The 24328-nt window shown below is 38.9% G+C and overlaps 1 protein-coding gene across 10 annotated transcripts in view; it reads right to left on the bottom strand.

Annotated features, from left to right (window-relative positions):
• Positions 1 to 24328, bottom strand: part of LOC134226293 (liprin-beta-1) — a 148562-nt gene that overhangs the window by 99235 nt on the left and 24999 nt on the right. For 8 of the 10 annotated variants that reach the window (XM_062706973.1, XM_062706974.1, XM_062706971.1 and 5 more), the window contains exon 2: positions 14830 to 15399. In XM_062706973.1, coding sequence (XP_062562957.1) covers positions 14830 to 15343 — 514 coding nt within the window. In that variant the 5' untranslated portion in view covers positions 15344 to 15399. Of the gene's footprint in view, positions 1 to 14829; positions 15530 to 24328 lie in introns of all 10 variants that reach the window. The other 2 variants (XM_062706965.1, XM_062706966.1) reach the window with 2 other exon arrangements.

Raw genomic sequence — 24328 nt, 5'->3', positions numbered from 1 at the left:
CAAAGGAGCTCGATTGGAAGTTTGGAACGTGGAACTGCAAGTCGTTAGATTTGTCAGGTCCACCATTCTGGTGCCGAGCCGTAGGCACATGTTGTACAAAATGACCCAAAGAAAAGCCATGACATAAAGAAGGCAGAATTATGCCTAACGTACATTATGCCTAACGTCCGTTATGCCAAACATCCATTATGCCTAACGTACTTATGCCTAATGTCGCGGACCCGAAATACTTTGACTATTGCCATTTTTAAATGGGATATGGCTCTTTCAAAGCCTACTGCTCTCCAGGATTTGAGCCCTGGCCACTGACAGACCGCTGGTCTGAGAGTTCGAGTGTGTTCGGTGTGTTCCGGTGAAAAGAAAATTTACATTGATAGACATGCTCACACAGCAAATCATCCAGCAACGCTGGGAGACACTTTCAGGACAAACATAAACAGATATAACACTCAAGAATATTCCATCGTTCATTGATTTAACAGTCGATTCGAATTATCATAAGTTGGTTCGTGGCGCTCGCATCGATTTTTTCGAGTTTGACGTTTGCTCAATATTGCCACCTGAATCGTGATTGGCCCAAAGGAGGCTTCCGGGCCTCTTGAAAGGAGGCTTCCGGGCCTCTTGAAAGGAGGCTTTCGGGCCTCTTGACAGGAGGCTTCCGGGCCTCTTGGCAGGAGGCTTCCGGGCCTATTGACAGGAGGCTTCCAGGCCTCTTGAAAGGAGGCTTCCGGGCCTCTTGAAAGGAGGCTTCCGGGCCTCTTGAAAGGAGGCTTCCGGCCTCTTGAAAGGAGGCTTCCTGAGCCTCTTGAAAGGAGGCTTCCTGGGCCTCTTGGAAGGAGGCTTCCTGGCCTCTTGAAAGGAGGCTTCGGGCCTCTTGAAAGGAGGCTTCCGGGCCTCTTGAAAGGAGGCTTCCGGGCCTCTTGAAAGGAGGCTTCCGGGCCTCTTGAAAGGAGGCTTGCTAGCCTCTTGAAAGGAGGCTTCGGGCCTCTTGAAAGGAGGCTTCCGGGCCTCTTGAAAGGAGGCTTCCGGGCCTCTTGAAAGGAGGCTTCCGGGCCTCTTGAAAGGAGGCTTCCGGGCCTCTTGAAAGGAGGCTTCCGGGCATCTTGACAGGAGGCTTCCGGGCCTCTTGACAGGAGGCTTCCGGGCATCTTGAAAGGAGGCTTCCGGGCATCTTGAAAGGAGGCTTCCGGGCCTCTTGAAAGGAGGCTTCCGGGCCTCTTGAAAGGAGGCTTCCGGGCCTCTTGAAAGGAGGCTTCCGGGCCTCTTGAAAGGAGGCTTTCGGGCCTCTTGATAGGAGGCTTCCGGGCCTCTTAACAGGAGGGTTCCGGGCCTCTTGACAGGAGGCTTCCTGGCCTCTTGACAGGAGGATTCCGCGCCTCTTGACAGGAGGCTCTGGGCCTCTTGACAGGAGGCTTCCTGGCCTCTTGGAAGGAGGCTTCTGGCCTCTTGAAAGGAGGCTTCCGGGCCTCTTGAAAGGAGGCTTCCGGGCCTCTTGAAAGGAGGCTTCCGGGCCTCTTGAAAGGAGGCTTCCGGGCCTCTTGAAAGGAGGCTTCCGGGCCTCTTGAAAGGAGGCTTCCGGGCCTCTTGAAAGGAGGCTTCCGGGCCTCTTGAAAGGAGGCTCCCGGGCCTTTTGAAAGGAGGCTCCCGGGCCTTTTGAAAGGAGGCTCCCGGGCCTTTTGAAAGGAGGCTCCCGGGCCTTTTGAAAGGAGGCTCCCGGGCCTTTTGAAAGAAGGCTCTTATATGTAGTAGGGTGGTCGGTATTGGCCATTTTTGTCAAATACCGGTATTCGGTATTTGATGGAGTCAATACCGGTAATACCGGTAGAAAACCGGTTTTTGTGAAAATTTCAGGTAGTAAAAATAAAACTTTTGATTTGGACTTTCGAATGAAAAACAATATTTATTCACAAATTTCAAATGTTAAAATCATTGCTTGTTGAGCTGGGCAAAGCGAAACTTAAGTGGACATTATATACTGAGCAACTCATCTCCCAATCCGCATTGGATTTTGTTAGCAATGTTGCTAACTACTGAGAATGCCCTCTCTGGTTCAACCGAAGTAGGACGAATTGTTGCAAGACCGTCGAAAATCAGTCAAATACTTGCCTTTAATCCCTTCCGATTCATAGTAGAAAAAATCCTTACGGATTGCATGCAAGGATTCTGCCGTCAACGTATTTGCCACCAGAAACGCAAGTGTTTTGCTCTGCTACAGTCTCTTCACAGTTTGCTCTTTAACCGAAAAATTTCCATAGAGGCATCTTCTTTGTACCGATCGGCAGGTATGGTCGTTGTCTCAGTTTCAATCGCATCAGGAATGATTAGACGCTTCAAGATCCCATACGCTTGCTTAACCCTTATCCTCCCTTGATACTTTTTAGGCACTAAAAAATTATTTCAAAAAATCATAACTCCGTTGATTCTCAACCGATTTTGACGATTCACCTACCAAACGAACCGGTTAGGTCTCTAGTTTTCAAACCTGAGAAGAGAATCGGCATTGGCCACATGGTTCAAGAATAATTCCGTGGTTGAGTGGGGTACCTTTTTTTCAAATCAAATGACCATGCTAAAACTCTGAAAACTAATTTTTTGATGTGTCCCACTTTATGAAATCATGAGACATGTTTAATAGTGCCTGTTCCAAGGTTCCCTGGTGGGTTTGGACAGGTTCTGCGGCATTCCGGGGACCTGGTTCCCCCGGGACATGGCCACTTTTCAATTTGATCCGAAACCCATCTTGCGATGTCTCAAACTTCATGATTTTGCGAAACGAGCTCAATAGAGTCTAATTTGAGGTACCTAAGTGGTTCTGGTCAGGTTCCGTGGCATTCCGGGGACCTGGTTCTCCCGGGAAAGTGGCCACTTTTCGATTTGATCCGAAACCCATCTTGCGACGTCTCAAACTTCATGATTTCGCGAAACGAGCTCAATAGAGTCTAATTTGAGGTACCTGAGTGGTTCTGGTCAGGTTCCGTTGCATTCCGGGGACCTGGTTCCCCCGGGGAAGTGGCCACTTTTTGATTTGATCCAAAACCCTGCTTGCGACGTCTCAAACTTCATGATTTCGCGAAACGAGCTCAATAGAGTCTAATTTGAGGTACCTAAGTGGTTCTGGTCAGGTTCCGTGGCATTCCAGGGACCTGGGTCCATCAAGGAAGTGGTCCTTTTTGATGTGATTTAAAATCCATTTTGCGACGACTCAAACTTCATGATTTTACGGAACGAGCTCAATTTAAAGGTACTTGAGTTGTGCTAGTCAGGTTCCGTTGCATTTCGGGATCCTAGTTCCCCCGAGAAATGGCCACTTTTTGCGGTGACGACTTCTTGCGACGTCTCAAACTTCATGACTTCGCGAGACCTGGTTCTCCCGGGGATGTGGTCATTTTTTAATGTGAACTGAACTGAACAATATTTTGACGTCTCAAACTTCATGATCTCGCGAAACAAGCAGACGTTTCTCATTATGTCAGTAACCTGGTGCCCTCGGGGATGATTAAACTGCTCTATGTATTCTGAATCCTGAATCATGTAATCTGTAACATGAACAACGAAACATGAAATTCTAAAATGTTGTACATGCTCTCGAGTATTCTGAGAAATTTTGTACTTCTGGATAGTTTCCACCTTGATATGACACAAGTGATACGATTCAGGATGGGTTTAAAAATGCATCAAAAAGCTGCCTGGTAAACCAGATTCCCTGAACGCCACGGAACATAACATGCACCACTCGAGTACCTTGAAAAAATCTCTATTGAAAATGTCTTGTGAAACCATGAAGTTTGTCGAGAGATGGGTTTCCGATCACTACAAAAAAAGCCCACATCTCCAAGAGAACCAGGTTCTCGGAATGTCACGAAACCTGACGAACACCATTCAGATACCTCGAAATAGAATCTATTGAGTTCGTTTCGTGAAATCTTGAAATTTGAGACGACGGAAAATGGGTTTCAGATCACATCAAAAAGGGACCACTTCCCTGGTAGAACCAGGTTCCAAGGATGTCACATAACCTGACCAGCACTACTCAGATACATGAATCATGAAGTCTGAGACATCGCAAGATGGGTTTCGGATCAAATCGAAAAGTGGCCACGTTCCGGGGGAACCAGGTCTTCGGAATGCCGCAGAACCTGTCCAAACCCACCAGGGAACCTTGAAACAGGGACTATTGAACATGTCTCGTGATTTCATGAAGTGGGACACATAAAAAAATTAGTTTTAAGACTTTTAGCATGGTCATTTGATTTGGAAAAAAAGTACCCCACTCGACCCCGGAATGCCACGGAACCTGACCAGAACCACTCAGCTACCTCAAATTAGACTCTATGGAGCTCGTTTCGCGAAATCATGAAGTTTGAGATGCCGCAACGCAAGAAGGGTTTCGGATCAAATCAAAAAGTGACAAATTCCCCGGGGGAACCAGGTCTCCGGAATGCAACGGAACCTGACCAGAACCACTCAGCTACCTCAAATCAAAAAGTGGTCACTACCCCGGGGGAACCAGGTACCCGGAATGCCGCGGAACCTGGCTAGAACCACTCAGGTACCTCAAATTAGACTCTATTGAGCTCGTTTCGCGAAATCATGAAGTTTGAGACGTCGCAAGAAGGGTTTCGGATCAAATCAAAAAGTGGCCACTTCCCCGGGGGAACCAGGTTCCCGGAATGCCACGGAACCTGACCAAAACCACTTAGGTACCTCAAATTAGACTCTATTGAGCTTGTTTCGCAAAATCATGAAGTTTGAGACATCGCAAGATGGGATTCTGATCAAATCGAAAAGTGGCCACGTCCCGGGAGAACCAGGTCCCCGGAATGCCGCAGAACCTGTCCACCAGGGAACCTTGGAACAGGCACTATTGAACATGTCTCGTGATTTCGTGAAGTATAATACATCAAAAAATTAGTTTTAAGACTTTTAGCATGGTCATTTGATTTGGAAAAAAAAGGTACCCTACTCGACCCCGGAATTATTCCGGAACCAGATGGCCAATGCAGATTCTCTTCAGAGGTTTGAAAACTAGAAACCTAACCGGTTCGTTTGGTAGGTGAATCGTCAAAATCGGTTGAGAATCAACGGAGTTATGATTTTTTGAAGTCATTTTTTAGTGCCTAAAAAGTATCAAGGGAGGATAAGGGTTAATCTAAGTAGCTCTGGATGCCCCGAAGAAAATGCCAAAATCGTTTCTGATTAATTGCTTCACGGCAGAATTATTCAAAAAAGCAAAAAAGATCGGCGTATTTGGATCGTCTCTCTTGGATTCATTCTTTAAAAGCATCGAAATAGTGGCGGAAATTTCTGTGGCTTGATTTGATAATTGTTCCAACGTAAATTGGAACGCCACGTCGGCTTCATATAGAGTGCAGAACTCACAGAGCAGTAGATCCACAACAGCTTGAACAGGTTCGAGGGCTTGAATTATTTCAGCGTGCCTAGGCATCAGCCACCAATTCAAATTCTTTTCCGAATTCAGAACGGACATATTTTTGCAGAAAATCGTTTTTCACAGGTGATCTCCGGAAAAGAACCACTACGGCTCGTACCTTTTTCACAATTTCATACATTGCGGGAAAATTCTCGACGATATCAACAATGTTTATTGAAGAAAAAGTCATTCGCAGTATTACAGATGGCTAAGAGAATGAAGCAACAGGTATGATTAATGACGATGTTGATCGATTTTTGTTGTAGCATAAACTTCGTCAATGATGCTTACTTGGGCAAAGTTACTCATGCGCGCATTTAATTGTTGTATTTTTTGCTCGATGAGTCTTTACTGAGTAATTGAATATTTGTCCCATTTATGCTGGATTTCCTGTTTATATGGGAGAGATATGCGATTAAAACAGGTGAGCTGATTTAAGTAGGTAAAAATTATTCGAGATTTTATATACTGACTGCAAAATTTAAAATACCGAAAATACCGGTATTTTCCGTCTCTAATACCGGTATTTTCGGTACCCAAAATTGGCCGGTAATACCGGTATTACCGGTTAGACCACCCTAATATGTAGGCTTACAAGCCTCTTAAAGGGAGCCTTCAGAGCCTCTTGACAGGAACCTTCCCCTAGCAACAAAAACCAAACAGATTTGGTTGCAGCAACTTAAATGTGACTAAATTGAGTTGTATATGGGTCACAGAAACTTTTGTGCAACATGTGTGCTGCTCGGGTCTGAGCCTCTTGAAAGGAGTATTCAGGGCCTCTGAAAACGAGGCGTCCTGGCCTCTTGAAAGAAAGTCCTCCAAATGTCTCGAAATTCTTTAAACAAAAAGATGAGATCTGGCTGGCTGTTAAAATAATGGCTTTGATGTATCTAATTAAATGTGTTTCATATGGATGTAATTTCAGAACCGCCATCTACAATTCGTGAATGAATGCTGAAAGGAAATAAAAACTACAAGAGGTATATAATTTTCAAAGTCATGATAGAGCCAACCAGCCTCTACTTAATAGATCGAATCCAACAGACCAAGAACAAGAAGCTGAACTCATCGAGATGATCCCCTTTAAAGCTTGCCGCTTGTCTGTACAAACTAAGAGTCTGAAAAACAGAACAGCTACCGGAGAAGTAGAAGGAAGGTGTCGTATACCCATTTACAAAAGAGCGATCTTCTTATCCTTAGAAAATGTTTGTTTTGGAAAATCATCAAACCGATTTCGAAAATTACCGCTGGACAACGAACCAAATCGTTACCGTACAACAAATCCTTCAAAAATATAATGAATATGTACTATATGTAGGGGAACTGTTTCGTTTTCCATCTCACTGAACATAACTGAACATATATTCAGCTCATCGCAAAACAAATAAATGCAGAGCCAATCTCGTCGCTACTTTTTGCTATCATGCGTACCGTTTTCACTCAAATCCCGAACATGAGTCATATTCCGAACACTAGCGTTTTAGCGCCCTTAAACTAAAACTTTCATCGAATTCGAGTTCCTGTGGAGAAATAACTTTGATGAGTTTATTCAACATGTTTTTCTGGGTGATTTTCAACATTGAGAGTCCAAAGAACACTAGGACAACATTTTCTTCGGTTTTTTATGAGTCCTCTCTACAATGACGCTGCCAATCTATCTGCCAGGAGAAATGATGTGAAACCAATCTATTTTTAGTTTATTTACAAGCCCATGGTTTATTAATATAATCTTGTTGAAAGAAACCATCTTACATCAACACAAAGCATATTTATAGACAGCCTAATCCTAGTGGCTAATAGGCTCTAATCTTTTCTCCGATCAATAAGATCCAATGTTTTGGTAATGGCATGGCAAAGTGCTCTGCCAATCTCTGTTCCGAATCTCGTCCTATAGTTATATTTCCATAACAAAATACTTCCAATGAGAACAATGGATGCTGTTATTGACTCTCCCTCGTTTTCTGCATTGGACCTAATTGACATGATGAAAATTCAATTATCGAGAATCTCCTTACACGTGCTGCCCACCAACTTGGGCTGTTTCTGCAGATAGAAGACGCTTTGGAAAGGACGTTTCCGTACCACTGACCCTGCAGTCATCGTCGTCGTTGTCGTAGTTACAAGCGACGTTTAATGCCGACCCATTTCAGAGCGAACCCCACCCGGCTGCTTATCTGTTTTCACACCTTTCCCCCCAGACAAAAGTCAACGAAACGGGGATTAGGAATCGAGCCGGATATTGGCTAAATCTCGGCAAACTTCCTCGTTTCCAGCGCTGTCCTCAATCCGTTGCGTGTCTAAGAAGCATTTGTGTCTCCAAGCTTCCAAAGTCAGGATGGTGGTGACAACAATAGCAACAGGAGCCTCCTCAGAGGCTTGCTTCGCCGTCCGTCCGTCTTCTCATTGTATCGTCGAACGGGATGAACCGGAAGAACGACACAAAGGAAGTATGACACACGTTGGAGCGTCGTTGTCGTGGAATCCGGCTGCTGTGAAATGATGTGAATGGCGTCATCGTCGCTCGTTTTGTACTCTAATCAGATTTCTTAAGGTCCTTGCTGCCTTAGCATGCTCTCTCATTAGAAGCTTCCTGTGATGGAAGCTGAAAGTTTCCACCGGTTAAACATTTTCAACCCGCGATGGAAGTGTATGTTATGTAGGGGGAGTGGTCTAAAAATGAAGAAAAAAGTGCAACAGGCAGATTCTTAAGATCTTTTCCGTATTTTCCTTCAAAAAGCATGCTTATGATCATGGACAAAATATCAGCAGACCATTTCCCCCTTCATACCAGCAAAGAGCAAAAAGGTCCTTCTGTTGTCGACACACGGGCGACGTTCATTTTTCATTATACGAAGCACATCGCTCCGGGGAAGGAAGGTCGTAATTAGTTGGTAAACGTTGAACGAACGTAAAAAAAACCTCCCAGAATCTGGGTCATTCATTTATACTCCGCATTAGTGAAAAGATTAGCTCGTTTGGAAGATTGGCAAACAAAAGGCAAGGTCGTTCTTTCGGGAAAAGGGAGGTGAGAAACTTTCCAGCTTTTGTCGTCAGGGTCCTTTTCCCACGTTTTCATTCATATCAGGTTTATTTGCTGTGAAAGCGCTTTCAACTCAATCAATATCAATATAAAAATTACTCACAGCTGCGACATACAGCTACAAGTTGCAACACTCCTAAAAGTTAAACCGATTGTTCTCAAATTTGCTTCATGAATTAATCCGTACCGTCAACGGATCAAATAAGCACCTCTCTTGCAGTCATAAGGCGCTTAGTCGCTGTCACAGGTAAAAAGTTCCACGGGGAACCTTGAATTGCCGATTCAACTTGTGTCAAAATCATCTACCTCCGCAAACTTTACATTCCGAAAATACATTCAAAGATGGAAGGAAGCTTTTACAAGCTTCTGACTGTTGCTCACTGATGGGGTTTTCTCCTTTCCTCGCCATCCTTTGGTCGGTAAGGCAATCGGGATGGTACGGAGCTATATGGAGCGGAACCGGCGCGTCGTCGGTCGGTTCGGCTTCGCTGACGGCCAACACGTTCCGTTGCCGGTTTTGGGTGCTACCGCTGCGGTTGACATGTGTCACATTTCAGCGCCTAACATCTTATTTCTTCCCGCCTACCGCACCCGCCTACCTAACTACCGCTTCACGACCAACCTGCTGGGGGATGCTGACCGAAAATGAAACAAACCAATTTTTTATGCCCGTCAAGACACCCATGACCAATCGATCGAGGTGGGATTTAATGGATTTCATTCTCGCTTTGCTCGAAGTGATCTTACGCATTGGGTATTTTTAGAGTGTCCGGTGCATGCTGTATCATTGTGGTTGCATCAGCATCGAGTAATGTAGTTTTATAACTATTTGAAAGTACGCAAATGCCAAAAAGAAATAAATAAATAACCCTACTTACTTTCACGTTGAATTTTCACAAAAGATCTAGGATCTTCATCAAAAGATCTAGGGTTCTTATTATGTTCATCTAGGTTCAAATTTACCAAATTTATGGAAGAAAATAAGGCAGAGTGAAACTTTCATTTACGGCAAATCAAATGAATTTTCCGACGAAATTCGAATGAATTTCCTAAGGAAATTCAAATGATATTTTCAAGGAAATTGGAACGATTTTTCCAAGGAAATTAGAATTATTTTTCCGAAGCAAATCTAATGATTTTTCTTTATGGAATTCGAATGAATTTCCCGAGCAAATTCGAATGAGTTTCCGGAAGAAATTCGAATGAATTTCCCGCATTAGAATGAATTTCCCGAGGAAATTCGAATGGATTTCCCGAGGAAATTCGAATGAATTTCCTGAGGAAATTCGAATGAATTTCCCGAGGAAATTCGAATGAATTTCCCGAGGAAATTCGAATGAATTTCCCAAGGCAATTCGAATGAATTTCCCAAGGAAATTCGAATGAATTTCCCAAGGAAATTCGAATGAATTTCCCAAGGAAATTCGAATGAATTTCCCAAGGAAATTCGAATGAATTTCCCAAGAATATTCGAATGAATTTCTTTAGAAAATTCAAATGAATTACTTAAGAAAATTTGGATGATTTTCCTAAGAAAATTCGAATGAATTTCTCAAGAACATTCGAATGAATTTCCCGAGGAAATTCGAATGAATTTCCCGAGGAATGAATTTCCCGAGGAATGAATTTTCCGAGGAATTCGAATGAATTTCTGAGGAAATTCGAATGAATTCCCGAGTAAATTCGAATGAATTTCCCGAGGAAATTCGAATGAATTTCCCAAGGAAATTCGAATGAATTTCCCAAGGAAATTCGAATGAATTTCCCAAGAAAATTCGAATGAATTTCCCAAGGAAATTCGAATGAATTTCCCAAGGAAATTCGAATGAATTTCCCAAGGAAATTCGAATGAATTTCCCAAGGAAATTCGAATGAATTTCCCAAGGAAATTCGAATGAATTTCCCAAGGAAATTCGAATGAATTTCCCAAGAAAATTCGAATGAATTTCCCAAGGAAATTCGAATGAATTTCCAAGGAAATTCGAATGAATTTCCCAAGGAAATTCGAATGAATTTCCCAAGGAAATTCGAATGAATTTCCCAAGGAAATTCGAATGAATTTCCCAAGGAAATTCGAATGAATTTCCCAAGGAAATTCGAATGAATTTCCCAAGGAAATTCGAATGAATTTCCCAAGGAAATTCGAATGAATTTCCCAAGGAAATTCGAATGAATTTCCCAAGGAAATTCGAATGAATTTCCCAAGGAAATTCTAATGAATTTCCCAGGAAGTTCAAATGAATTTTCCAGGAAATTCGAATGAATTTCCCAAGGAAATTCAAATGAATTTCCCAAGGCAATTCAAATGAATTTCCCAAGGAAATTCAAATGAATTTCCCAAGGAAATTCAAATGAATTTCCCAAGGAAATTCAATTGAATTTCCCAAGGAAATTCGAATGAATTTCCCAAGGAAATTCGAATGAATTTGCCAATGAAATTGAATGAATTTCCCAAGGAAATTCGAATGAATTTCCCAAGGAAATTCGAATGAATTTCCCAAGGAAATTCGAATGAATTTCCCAAGGAAATTCGAATGAATTTCCCAAGGAAGTTCGAATGAATTTCTTAAGGAAATTCGAATGAATTTCCCAAGGAAATTCGAATGAATTTCCCAAGGAAGTTTGAATGTATTTCCTAAGGAAATTCGAATGAATTTCCCAAGGAAATTCGAATGAATTTCCCAAGAAAGTTCGAATGAATTTCCAAAGGAAATGCGAATGAATTTCCAAAGGAAATTCGAATGAATTTCCCAAGGAAATTCGAATGAATTTCTCAAGGAAATTCGAATGAATTTCTCAAGGAAATTCGAATGAATTTCCCAAGGAAATTCGAATGAATTTCCCAAGGAAATTCGAATGAATTTCCCAAGGAAATTCGAATGAATTTCCCAAGGAAATTCGAATGAATTTCCCAAGGAAATTCGAATGAATTTCCCAAGGAAATTCGAATGAATTTCCCAAGGAAATTCGAATGAATTTCCCAAGGAAATTCGAATGAATTTCCCAAGGAAATTCGAATGAATTTCCCAAGGAAATTCGAATGAATTTCCCAAGGAAATTCGAATGAATTTCCCAAGGAAATTCGAATGAATTTCCCAAGGAAATTGAATGAATTTCCCAAGGAAATTCGAATGAATTTCCAAGGAAATTCGAATGAATTTCCCAAGGAAATTCGAATGAATTTCCCAAGGAAATTCGAATGAATTTCCCAAGGAAATTGAATGAATTTCCCAAGGAAATTGAATGAATTTCCCAAGGAAATTCGAATGAATTTCCCAAGGAAATTCGAATGAATTTCCCAAGGAAATTGAATGAATTTCCCAAGGAAATTCGAATGAATTTCCCAAGGAAATTCGAATGAATTTCCCAAGGAAATTGAATGAATTTCCAAGGAAATTCGAATGAATTTCCCAAGGAAATTGAATGAATTTCCAAGGAAATTCGAATGAATTTCCCAAGGAAATTCGAATGAATTTCCCAAGGAAATTCGAATGAATTTCCCAAGGAAATTGAATGAATTTCCCAAGGAAATTGAATGAATTTCCCAAGGAAATTGAATGAATTTCCCAAGGAAATTCGAATGAATTTCCCAAGGAAATTCGAATCAATTTCCCAAAGAAAGTTGAATGACTTTCCCAAGGAAATTCGAATGAATTTCCCAAGGAAATTCGAATGAATTTCCCAAGGAAATTCGAATGAATTTCCCAAGGAAATTCGAATGAATTTCCCAAGGAAACTCGAATGACTTTCCCAAGGAAATACGAATGAATTTCTCAATGAAGTTCGAATGAATTTCCCAAGGGAATTCGAATGAATTTCCCAAATAAATTCGAATGAATTTCCCAAGGGAATTCGAACGAATTTCCCAAGGAAATTCGAATGAATTTCCCAAAGAAACTCGAATGACTTTCCCAAGGAAACACGAATGAATTTCTCAATGAAGTTCGAATGAATTTCCCAAGAGAATTCGAATGAATTTCCCAAGGAAATTCTAATGAATTTCCCAAGGAAATTGAATGAATTTCCAGAGGAAATTCGAATGAATTTCCCAAGGAAATTTGAATGAATTTCCCAAGGAAATTCGAATGAATTACCCAAGGAAATTCGAATGAATTTCCCAAGGAAATTCGAATGAATTTCCCAAGGAAATTCGAATGAATTTCCCGAGGAAATTCGAATGAATTTCCCAAGGAAATTGAATGAATTTCCCAAGGAAATTGAATGAATTTCCCAAGGAAATTGAATGAATTTCCCAAGGAAATTCAAATGAATTTCCCAAGGAAATTCTAATGAATTTCCCAAGGAAGTATGAAGGAATTTTCCAAAAAAAATCCAATGAATTTCCCAAGGAATTTCGAAAGAATTTCCAAGGAAATTCAAATGAATTTCCCAAGGAAATTCGAATGAATTTCCAAGGAAATTGAATGAATTTTCCAAGGAAACTCGAATTATTTTCCCGAGGAAATACGAATGAATTTCTCAATGAAGTTCGAATGAATTTCCCAAGGGAATTCGAATGAATTTCCCAAGGAAATTCGAATGAATTTCCAAGGAATTCGAACGAATTTCCCAAGGAAATTCGAATGAATTTCCCAAAGAAACTCGAATGACTTTCCCAAGGAAACACGAATGAATTTCTCAATGAAATTCGAATGAATTTCCCAAGAGAATTCGAATGAATTTCCCAAGGAAATTCTAATGAATTTCCCAAGGAAATTCTAATGAATTTCCCAAGGAAATTCGAATGAATTTCCCAAGGAAATTCGAATGAATTTCCCAAGGAAATTCGAATGAATTTCCCAAGGAAATTCGAATGAATTTCCCAAGGAAATTCGAATGAATTTCCCAAGGAAATTCGAATGAATTTCCCAAGGAATTTCGAATGAATTTCTTTATAAATTCAAATGAATTTCCCGAGTAAATTCGTATGAATTTCCCAAAGAAATTCGAATGAATTTCCCAACGAAATTCGAATGAATTTCCCAACGAAATTCAAATGAATTTCCCAACGAAATTCGAATGAATTTTCCAACGAAATTCGAATGAATTTCCCAATGAAATTCGAATGAATTTCCTAAGGAACTTTGAATGAATTTGCGGAGGTGATTCGAATGAATTTCCCGAGTAAATTCGAATGAATTTCCCGAGGAAATTCGAATGAATTTTCCGAGGAAATTCAAACGAATTTCCCGAGGAAATACGAATTCGAATGAATTTCCCGAGGAAAGTCGAATGAATTCCCCGAGAAAATTCGAATGAATTTCCCGAGGAAAGTCGAATGAATTTCCCGAGGAATGAATTTCTCAAGGAAATTCGAATTAATTTCCCAAGCAAATTTGAATGAATTTCTCGAGGGAATTCGAATGAATATTCCGAGGAAATACGAATGAATTTTTCATCATCAATTTTATTTCAAATTGAATTATCAATTATTGTTCAGATGGACATGTCACTGCAAAATGGATTGAAAAATTAAAAATCCTAAAAATTTAAAAGATCCTCACAAAATTAAGCTGGCGATATTACTCTAAATACATCAATGGTTCGACGGATTTTGAATAACGGCAGCTAACTATAAGACAGTTAGATCAATAAAAAACCCGAGCAAGATCGGGCTGGTCTAATATTTAATAAAACTAAAGTGTACTAAGGCGATTTCAATTGTTGTTTTCTCGTCCACGATTCACACAAGTAAGATGCGTGTCATTCATCAAAAAGACAATAATTTTAAAGTTATTATTTCAATCGTTTTTGTTTCTAAGCATCCAAAAAACATTTCAATCAATTTAACAAGCACTCTACCAATCAAATTAATTTCACTCAATCCCTTTCTTCTTATTTGCATACCAAACGGCACACGAATTAATCAGTTACGCATGAGTTGCGATCATATTGTGTATGTACTTTCGAACGTCATCACGCACCCGTGTGAATCATACCCGACCAACGAACCGGTCGTCCAAAGTTCCAAATACCTTCAAGATTCACGTGTACTGTGCGCAATTCCACCATTTGGCAGTGTAGGAACCTATAACATGCAGTGGCAGCTAAATATAGTCTGCTCGGGAGTTTCGCTACCGGGGTTGCCTTCAAAACAAGTACTGAATTCCTTGCATTTCATCTGACACGTGATTACGACTCGCACCTCGTTCTGGAGCTGACGGTTTTATGACAAGCGAATGGCAAACTGTGCGGAATGTTTTCGTAGCGAACGATTATTTGCGCCACATTTCTACAACATTTGGTAACTTAGCGAGCACTAGCAATGTAATAATAATGGTACCAGATTATTTTCAAACTTCATCAACAAACTAACAGCTCTCGCTTCGATCATACAATACAACAACCAAGAACATACCTTTTTGTTTACCGTCGTGCTGCTTCTTCATCCGAGGAATCTCCTCATCAACATCGAGCACCAAACGCTCCTCCTTTTCGCCGTTTAGTCTCTCTACCCGCGAAAACCCCTCTTCGTCATCCACCGAGATTTCCTGCCTTCCGGAAGTCGTTCCATCCTCTTCCTCCTCATAACCTACCCCCACTTCACTGGCCGTCGATTCGGAACTACTCACTTCCTCACTGTCGTCATCCACGTGAAAGCCCCGATCATTTTCGTCTTCCGAACTTGAACTCACCGCCCGGCGAGCACTGGCCAAAGCTAACTCCGCCGGGAGCGATTGCTTTGCGGATGGGGATTTTTTGATCGCGTCCCCCATCAGATGACCGCCCCTGTTCTTCGGGTTGGTCACCACCTTGGAAGGGGCGAGCAGCCCTTTGTCGGTTCCATACAGATGTAGACCTCGCTCGCCGGGGACAAAAATGTCCGAAGCTTTCTTCACCACGTGAGTGGTGCTCTTCGGCAGGTCACGCATCACTTTGTTTGAGTTTGCTGAATAACGTCGTTATCTTCCACATGTACCACTCACTACTGCGCTGAAAAAAACGATAGCCCGCATCAGCAAAACTATAATCACTTTCCACTTGAGGGAAATCGTTATAAAAAAAGGTTGAACGAGGATTCCACTGTGCTTCACTCTCTTTCTGTATTATCAACCGCTCTTAAAAAAACACAAATCATGCACTTGACGTTAGTTTGAATTCACTGCTGGTTCCTGCTGGCAAATTAGTTGGATCACTCTGATTAGATAGTATGTTCGAATGCACGTTTCTGCTGGCGATTTTCCTTCTGGCTCCACACTAGGGTGGCTTGAAAAAACGGTCAAGTCACAGTTTTCACAGATTTTTTTTACCGCTGAACAACATGCAAAATTACATGGACGTCATCGAAAAATTGCTTTATGAGCTTGAATCACCCTACTCCAAACACTTCACCTACTTGAAAGCCAATTAAACTTGTCACTGTCGTCGGTTTGGGGTGGCCCACATCTCGCAGAGACAATCCAACTGCTGATCCGGTACCAGATAATTAAGTTTCATTTTTTTTCTACTCAGTTATGGAATCGCCAGAAATTTGATCCATTCTCGAAACCACGAAACCACCACAAAAGCAATGCAGCAGCGTAACTAGCTCCGAACGTAGGCGGATCGTTTTCTGCCAAGAAAACATTCCTACAGTTACCTGCTTACTTTACATCAACAACGGTGGCCTTTGGGTGGTGCTGGTTGGATTGAGCTTAATGACGATGGCGACATTGGTGGCGAGATCGAAGATCGAATCAATGTGTATAGAGCTCCCACGCGATGAGGGGCTTATTGTGGTGGTTGATTTTGAAAAATGTTTCTAAATTTCTTTTACCGATTTTTGTCAATATAATAAATACTATTTCATTAAAATAACATTTCTCATCAATTACCACTGACAAATGACATGAAAACAGTTGCGCTCCTCTACGGAAACCCTCAACTCAACTGCAATTGTAAAGTGTTTCGTGTTTATATTCTACTCGAAAAAATAAATGGCATGGAGCAAGATTTCTAATATTCATAACTCATGAGAAAATAAAGCGAAAAAGCCAAAACCACTCTTTGTTTCCAATCAAAATAAATTTATATTAATAAGTATTGTCGCTGATTTTTTTTCTCCGCCAAAGTCCGGGCACAATATACCAACGTTGACGTACGCTTCGCCGGGGGTACAATATGCAAACACGAAATGGAACTCGGATTGGAAAATATGTTTTACCATATGAATAAGTTTCGTTCGACTGCGCTGTACTACTACCTCTCACCACATCGCTTCGACACTAGCAATGGAACTCGATTGCTTCAGTTATTGGACTGCAGTGCGTCCGGTGCAGTTGAACATGAACAATATGCGAGGGTTAAATCGACCAAAATATTGCCAAATGAAGTGCTTTTTGATGGTGCCACCGATACAAGTAATTCGTCATTCGGAAAATAATTTGTGACATTTGTAACAAGGTTATATTGATTGGAAGCCACGCTGTCCATTTTCCTTGTACTAATCGAGGATATAGCACACTTATTTCTTCCAAAAATCAATTGCCAGCATCTTTCTCTTGATTAGTTTAACAGTAAATAAATGATTCAACCACCTAGGAGGCAATGTTATCAATTAATCACATTTTTAGCACATTTTATTGTATGCTACAATTTATGAAAAAAATCTAATATTTTCCATTAAGTTCCCATTAACATTAAATGACAATGCCTTCAATTAAGGGTAAAAATAATATTAATAGAGTTGAAACGATAGCCTTTCAGTCCAACTGGCCCATACAAGAAAAACAAAAACTGTGATTTTCGCTTGATAGTGCTACATGGATTTACTTTCTCCATTCTACGCCGGGCGGTGTGTGTTGGGTTGTCGGATATATTTTTCGGTGGAAAAGCTGTCTCATTCTGTTTTGGAAAGTTTCGAAAGGGCCCGCTCCACCATAGTCGTGACTTGTTTTATTTGTTATTTATGTTTGCTTTTATCCACCGCACCATCGCGCCCGCCCTGATATAGAGAGGCACTGTTGTGTCACGGGTTGATACCTACCCTTGACTTGACGGCCATGTGCTTTCACTAGCTTCGACTGGGGTGACAACTTGTGTAACCAAGAACGGTGGCAGCAAGCCCAGAAGCAGAAAGGCGGTCTTTCCCGAATTCTGGAGTGTCTATTATGTTTCATATTAAAACTGTTGTTTGTCGAAGACTCAATTTCACATACTATCTGAAGTTGGGATGGCGTACTTCGTGTATTGTTTATTTGGCTTCCTCAAACTTTGTTTTGCCAGAAACGCTCGATTCTGATTCGGCTTCAATGTGCCTTTCCATCGCAATTGCACACCTGCCGGTGGAACGAACATGAATCGAATGACATCATGCTTCTCTTTATTAGCGCTTTATTGACACGCAAAAGGCTCATTGGACAATCATTGACTTCCTTCACACAAATAATCAACCGGAATGCAGTGCACGGTTTCAGCATCCGATCGGCAATTTTGAAGGTAAACAACCAATACCAGCAGCGCCCGAGGCAGAAGAACAACTGCTGCGTCACTTATTTCGATCCGGCACATCACTTCATCGTTTAAAAGCAGTTTTTTGTTCTAATTTAGTGCAACCAACAAATTATTGATTTTATTCTTTCAGTACAATTAATCGCTGAAGGTGTTGTGTAAAATCATTACAATTTGTTCTATTTTGGTATGAATGGTTGAGATTAAATTATGAAATAAGGCAGAGTCGGTCGAACGCCATTTCATCGACTGCCGCTTGGTCCAATAACACGTTAGACCGAAAGTTTAGCTGAATTCCATTTGGCTGAATTGAACGTTTGATCGAAACGATTGTTAGGCCAACAGCTAGTTGCCGAATATTTAAATCTACCGATTCAGACGTTTTGCCGAAGAAGCCTAAATAGCTGGGGCCATCCAGAAACCACGTGGTCATATATGGGGGAGGGGAGGTTGGAAAATGACCACGATAAGCCACAGTGGGGAGGGGGTGTTGCTCTCGAACCACGTGTTTTTTTTACACGAAAAACTTTTGGTGAATAACAATAGCGGTGAAAAAAATACATATCATTAAAATTTAATGATTTAATCAATAAACACAAAGCGCAATTCAACTCAGCGTTGAAAAGACGTAGGTGTACATCGAGAAAAACCGGTAACGCAGCGTCAGTCGTAACGCCGATGCATATCTGCGTTATTTTACCATCTTAGCCTTAGATCCTTTTTCCATAAAAAAATAACGAAAAACCAGGTTGCGATTCAGTCTCAATTCCCACAAAAAAAATTGGAAAGGAAAAATGAAAAAATATTTTTAAAAAATCCGCCGCGGATGGTTTTTGGCATCACGCCGCCGACACTTTTGCATCAGCGTACGCAGCTACAATTTTGAAAAATGTTCATGTTTTTACAATAATCCAAGAAAAAAACTTTCAAAAGAATTTCTTGTGGATAATCAGGAAAAATCCAGTAAAGAAATTTCATATAAATGATAAAATGATTTTTGAACAATTCTCTCTGACTAATTTTGCTTGGAAATTTTGCTACAAATTGTTAATGAAAAAAATAAACAAAACATCTCCAGTGTAAATTCTGAAAATTTTTCCCTAAAGCTCCGAAAAAAATTCCATGTGTATTCTGTCTGAAAATTCAAAACAGTCCCGTGGGAAATACATATAATTTTCGGTAGAAAAAAAATGTTCATATTTTCATTTTTCTTTTTTTACATTCTAATGAATTTCTTCGACAAGTTCTTTCGAATCTTCACCAGAAATTCTTATTCATTTCCAAAAGAAGTTTTTCGAACATTTTAAGGAGTACACTTCGACATGTTCAGTCTCAAGTTAGCCTTGCGAGCAAAGGCGTAGGATTGCCTATCTGGAGATGGCGAGTTCGATTCTAGTTCCTGTCTAGGATGTTTTTGGGTGGGAAACATTCTCGATACCCTAGGTATAGTGTATCCATCGTACTTGCTACACAAGATATATAATCGTGCAATGGCTGGCATATAAAAGCTTTCAATTTATAACTGAGGAAATGCTAATAGAATATACTAAGTTGAAAAGAAGACCAACTTCCAGTTGGAATATGCAGTCATAGAAGAAGAAGAAGACTTTTAAATTTTCAAGAAAAAATCTTCTGAATTTCCGAAAGATATTAAACAGCCAATGCCACATGAAACACTTTTTCCGTTGATTTTTTGTTTTTGGATTTTTTTCAAATTTGGAATTTTGAAATGAAATTTTTTTGGAATACTTTTCTACGCTCTTTGTGAATTCTACACATTTTTTTAAAATTTCCAAGTATTTTTTTTATTCGAGGCATTATTTAGAATTTTCACGGAAGAGTCTATGGACTATCTTCAAAAAATTCTTTGGATTTTCAAAGAATAAATCTTTAGAATTCTCAAGGTTAATGTTTTTTTTTTAATTTGCACCATAAATTCTTCCAAAATTTCATCGGGAATTCATTCTTCTTCGGGAAGTCATTTTGATTTCTTTGTAGGTTCAGCTAAACATTGCTTTAAATCTTTACCATGCAAAGATGCACAGGAAATGATTTAGAAATTTTAAAGAATTTTCACATCAGAAAATCTTTAAAATTTTGATTTAAAAGCTTCAAATGTACAACCTTTACAAGTACTACAAAAGTACAATTTTTTCGTTATTTCCACTTGTAAAAACATTGGAATTTCCTCGGGAAATTCATTATTGGTGTTTCAGATGAACTTTTTTCGATTTTCTACTGGAAAATCTTAGGAATTTCCATCAGAAATATTTTGGCATATTCCGAATAATTTCTTTTGGAAATTAAAAAAAACTGCTGAAAATGTCTAAGAATTTCTTTTGGAAAACGAAAAAAATTTCCATTGGAAATTCAGAAGAATTTTTTTTGAAGATTCATTAAAGTTGCCCAGGATTTTGAAGAAAATCTTTAGAGATTATGTAAAAAAAGTAAGCTGGATTTTTTTTTCTAATTTATATTGGAAATTCTTCGGAATTTGATGTTTATTGGAATTTTCATCGTAAATATGCATTTCGGATCCTTCTACGGATTCTTATAGTTCTTCAAAATTTCTACCGAACGTTTTCGGAACTCTTCCACAGAATTTCGGAAAAGAATGTCGTTGAAATTCTAAAGATTTTTCCGTGGAGACTCCGAAGAATTTCTTGTCAATATTCCGAAGGGTTTTCCTTGCAACTCCAGAATAATTATTCTTGATAATTAAGAAGATCTTGGAATTTAAAATTAATCCAAGCAATAAATATAGGCAATAATTTAGGCTTAAGAAGCCTAGTTTTTATGATATTGAATAATTAGGATAATTGATCGAAAAATTTAATAATGCACCTAAATGTTCTAAATGCACAAAATTCTAGTAGTGCGTATGAAAAAGGTTATGACATAGAGAAACTTGCATCTAAAAAATCAACATAAAATTCTAAATAAAATGCTTTTTAAATTCATAAAAGGGTCTTAGAACTAAGGAGATTCCTGCGATATGAAAAAAAGCGGCAGTGTTCCAGAAAAAAACCCTCCAATTCCTAAAACAATCAACGTTAAAAAATTATGTTATAATAATGATTGAAATTGAATTCCAAAACAAATCTCAACCCTTTCAGGACGGATGGGTCATATATGCCCAGCGTTTTAGATTGTCTATAAAATCACAAAAGAGAGCTAGGCCACTATTTTCTTCAGTAAAATTGTTCATCAAGATATTGGCTTTACAGAAAAAATATGGGAGCTAAAATTTGACTGTCCCTGAAAACTCAGATATCCGAAACCTTGGGAAGATTTCGACTCTAAGAGCATACAAATGAAGTTGAAATGTTTGAATCATTCTGAACACTCAGATAAGATGGGTCATCCTGAACGTTAAGCCAGTGATTAATATTCAGGAATACGAGATGTTCAAGGTACTCCCAAATGCTCTCAAGTTCAGCCCACGATACTGGTAGATATTTTGCAATGTCCTCATCATCGGTATATACCCAATCCGATGAAATAATCATATGATCCTAATTTCCATTAACATGAGATCCAAGAGACAAGTTGCAAACATTACGACTTCCAGGACGTTTTGTATAACCTAAAAGGTCTGTAGTAGCTTGTATAAATAATAATTGAAGTCATATCAACCCAATGAACCTACTGGGATATTATATCATACATCATTCATAAGTTGGTTAATTGAATAAATCAAATGATCCAAAATAATAATTGGTCTATAAAACTCCAAAATAATAATTGGTCTATAATACATTCATTCCTCTTTGAGTCGCTTATAAAAGGACCATTGACTGAAGCATATTCGAGATGTGGAATAGAAGTTCCTTGGAAAATTATTCGAAAGAACCATCTGAGTGACCGAGAAAATATTTTTAGTAAATTTTTAAAAAAATTGTAATTATTTATTTCTAATATTGATTTATTTATGGAATGTTGGTATTTTTTCCGTGGAAAATTTTGATTCCTTCATGAAAAATTCTTTTTTTATATTTGCAATTTTTGGTTTGAAAAGTGTTAATTTATTTTTATTTTGTGGAAAATGCTTAATTGTTTATGGAAATTTTGCATTATTTGTAGAAAATTTGATATTTTTTTTATTGCTCATACCATAATTTCTTTATTGGAAATTTCCTAATTGTTATGGAAAATTTTAAAATTTTTCAGGCTGCTTTTTTACTTCAGTCGATATTGTATCTTAGAACATCGACTCATGGAAGGTCTGTTGTAGATTGTGAAAGTAATAAATGAAATCGCATCGGCTCAATAGACCTGCGGATACATCAAAATTTTTGAATTCATGAAAATTTATAATTTCCATGCTGGGCTTTGCTTGTTTTTGTATCAGTTGAAATTGTCCATCTTCAAAATTGATCGGATTAACCATATGTTTTAGTTACATAAGGTTTTTTTTAAATTTTTGTGCTTGAAAAAAACTACATGGTAATAGGGGGAGGGGTTCCTGCCAAATTCCCACGATAAGCCACATGGGGGGGGGGGGGTGTTGAAAATCTTCAAAAATATGACCACGTGGTTTCTGGATGGCCCCTAAATGAAACAATGATAAAAGCGTAACAGGTGTTTGGATTGTTTCTAAACTGCGTTCGATTAAAGAATTTCGATGTTTCTTATCTGAACTGGTTATTACTGGTTATTATACCTAACCGAAAACCAGATAATCCTTCGCGCGTATGCAGGAATAATGCGCTTATGAAGGTTTGGATGAAACAATGATAAAAGTAAAAGCGTAACAGCATTTACCAAAAATAATGAAATAAAAACCAGATTAATCCACCTAGCGGCGATGATGCCTTTCTCGTGCATCGTAAAATGCACTGAAAAAATCACATAAGAAAGGTCAAAAAAGCATATTTTCTATCATTTTGCATGTTTTTGCATTAATTACTATGCATTCCCACCATTCCACTATGGTCCAGGGTACAGATTTACGCGGAAAGATGCATTTTACGCCAAAACTATATTTTTTGGAAAAAAAAAACTGTTGTTCTACAAAATTGTTTGAAATAGTAAGGCCATCATTATGGTACTACCAAAAAATAGGGTAGCCCATCATATAAAAAAAAAAATAGAAAATGTGTTTATTATTTCTCAGAATATTGACATGTTATGTTCTACAAAGTTGTAGCGTAGCTTATTCCAATAAATTTTGCTTAAAAAACTTTTTCTGTAGCTCTTAAGTTGGCTGATTAAGAGCAAATTTACCAAATTGGATTAGGGAGTACTCAAAAAAACAGTATTTTTTATCTACTTTTTTTGTTTTAGATTTCTCGAAAAAGTCGTCTTCAGGTGACTTTTAGAGCTCAAAAAAATGCAACTTTTGGTGGATAAATAATAAATATGCTCAATATCTTCTTCCGGTCAAAAGTTATAATCGCTTTTCTGTCAAAATTACATTTTTTTTCATAGATTGATATCTCCGGTTGGGGCAGACCAAAAAAATATTCACACGGCATTTTGAAGAGAAATTAATATTCTTTGTTATGTCAAAAATTTGGGATATGTTGTTTTTTATCTCAAGTTTCACCAATTTTACTAAAATCATGTGTTTTCATGTTTTTTTCTAAAAATTTGTACACATACACAGATACACACACATACACATACATACATACGCACATACAGACATCACCTCGTCAAACTGAATCGATCGGTATATAAGACTATGGGTCTCCGGGCTTTCTATCAAAAGTTGTTTTGTAGAGTAGTCCTACAGCCTTTCGGTACAACTTTGTTGTACGGCAAAGGCAAAAAATGAATGCATAAAAAAATAAATTTAAGAATTAAAAATCAAAACACAAGAGAAAAAAATGGATTAATCAAATTAAGAAATAAAAAAAAATGAAAATTTTAAAATAATTCGAATAATTTAAAAATTGATCAATATAAAAATTTAGGAAAATTTATTAATTTAATAAAATGAATTTTTTGTTAAATATCTTGGCTGTGCATATGCACAGCATATGTTTCGAATGGACAAATTGATATGAAATTTGCGAAAAGAATCCACGTGTCTTGGAGGGACTCGAACCCTCAACCTCCTACTCTCTAGATAGGCGTGATAACCCCTACACAACAAGACCACTTAAAGGTCACGTTTGCGGAAAAGCCATCAAAATCCGAGTACCAACCTCCACCGCGGTTAGCTCTCTTTTTTGCAAATTGAATATCTTTCGGATGCTTGATTTGTCCAATCTCCACATGCGCTTTACTATTGTATATCCACAGCCAAGCGAGTGCAAACGTGATCTTTAAGTGGTCTTGTTGTGTAGGGGTTATCACGCCTATCTAGAGAGTAGGAGGTTGAGGGTTCGAGTCCCTCCAAGACACGTGGATTCTTTTTCGCAAATTTCATATCAATTTGTCCATTTCGAAACATATGCTGTGCATATGCACAGCCAAGATAT

This window comes from Armigeres subalbatus, chromosome 3 (genome assembly GCF_024139115.2).
Source record: "Armigeres subalbatus isolate Guangzhou_Male chromosome 3, GZ_Asu_2, whole genome shotgun sequence".
In the NCBI taxonomy this organism is placed as follows: Eukaryota; Metazoa; Arthropoda; class Insecta; order Diptera; family Culicidae; genus Armigeres; species Armigeres subalbatus.
The sequence above is the reverse complement of the archived record's forward strand: the minus strand, read 5'-3'. Positions and strand labels throughout refer to the sequence as shown.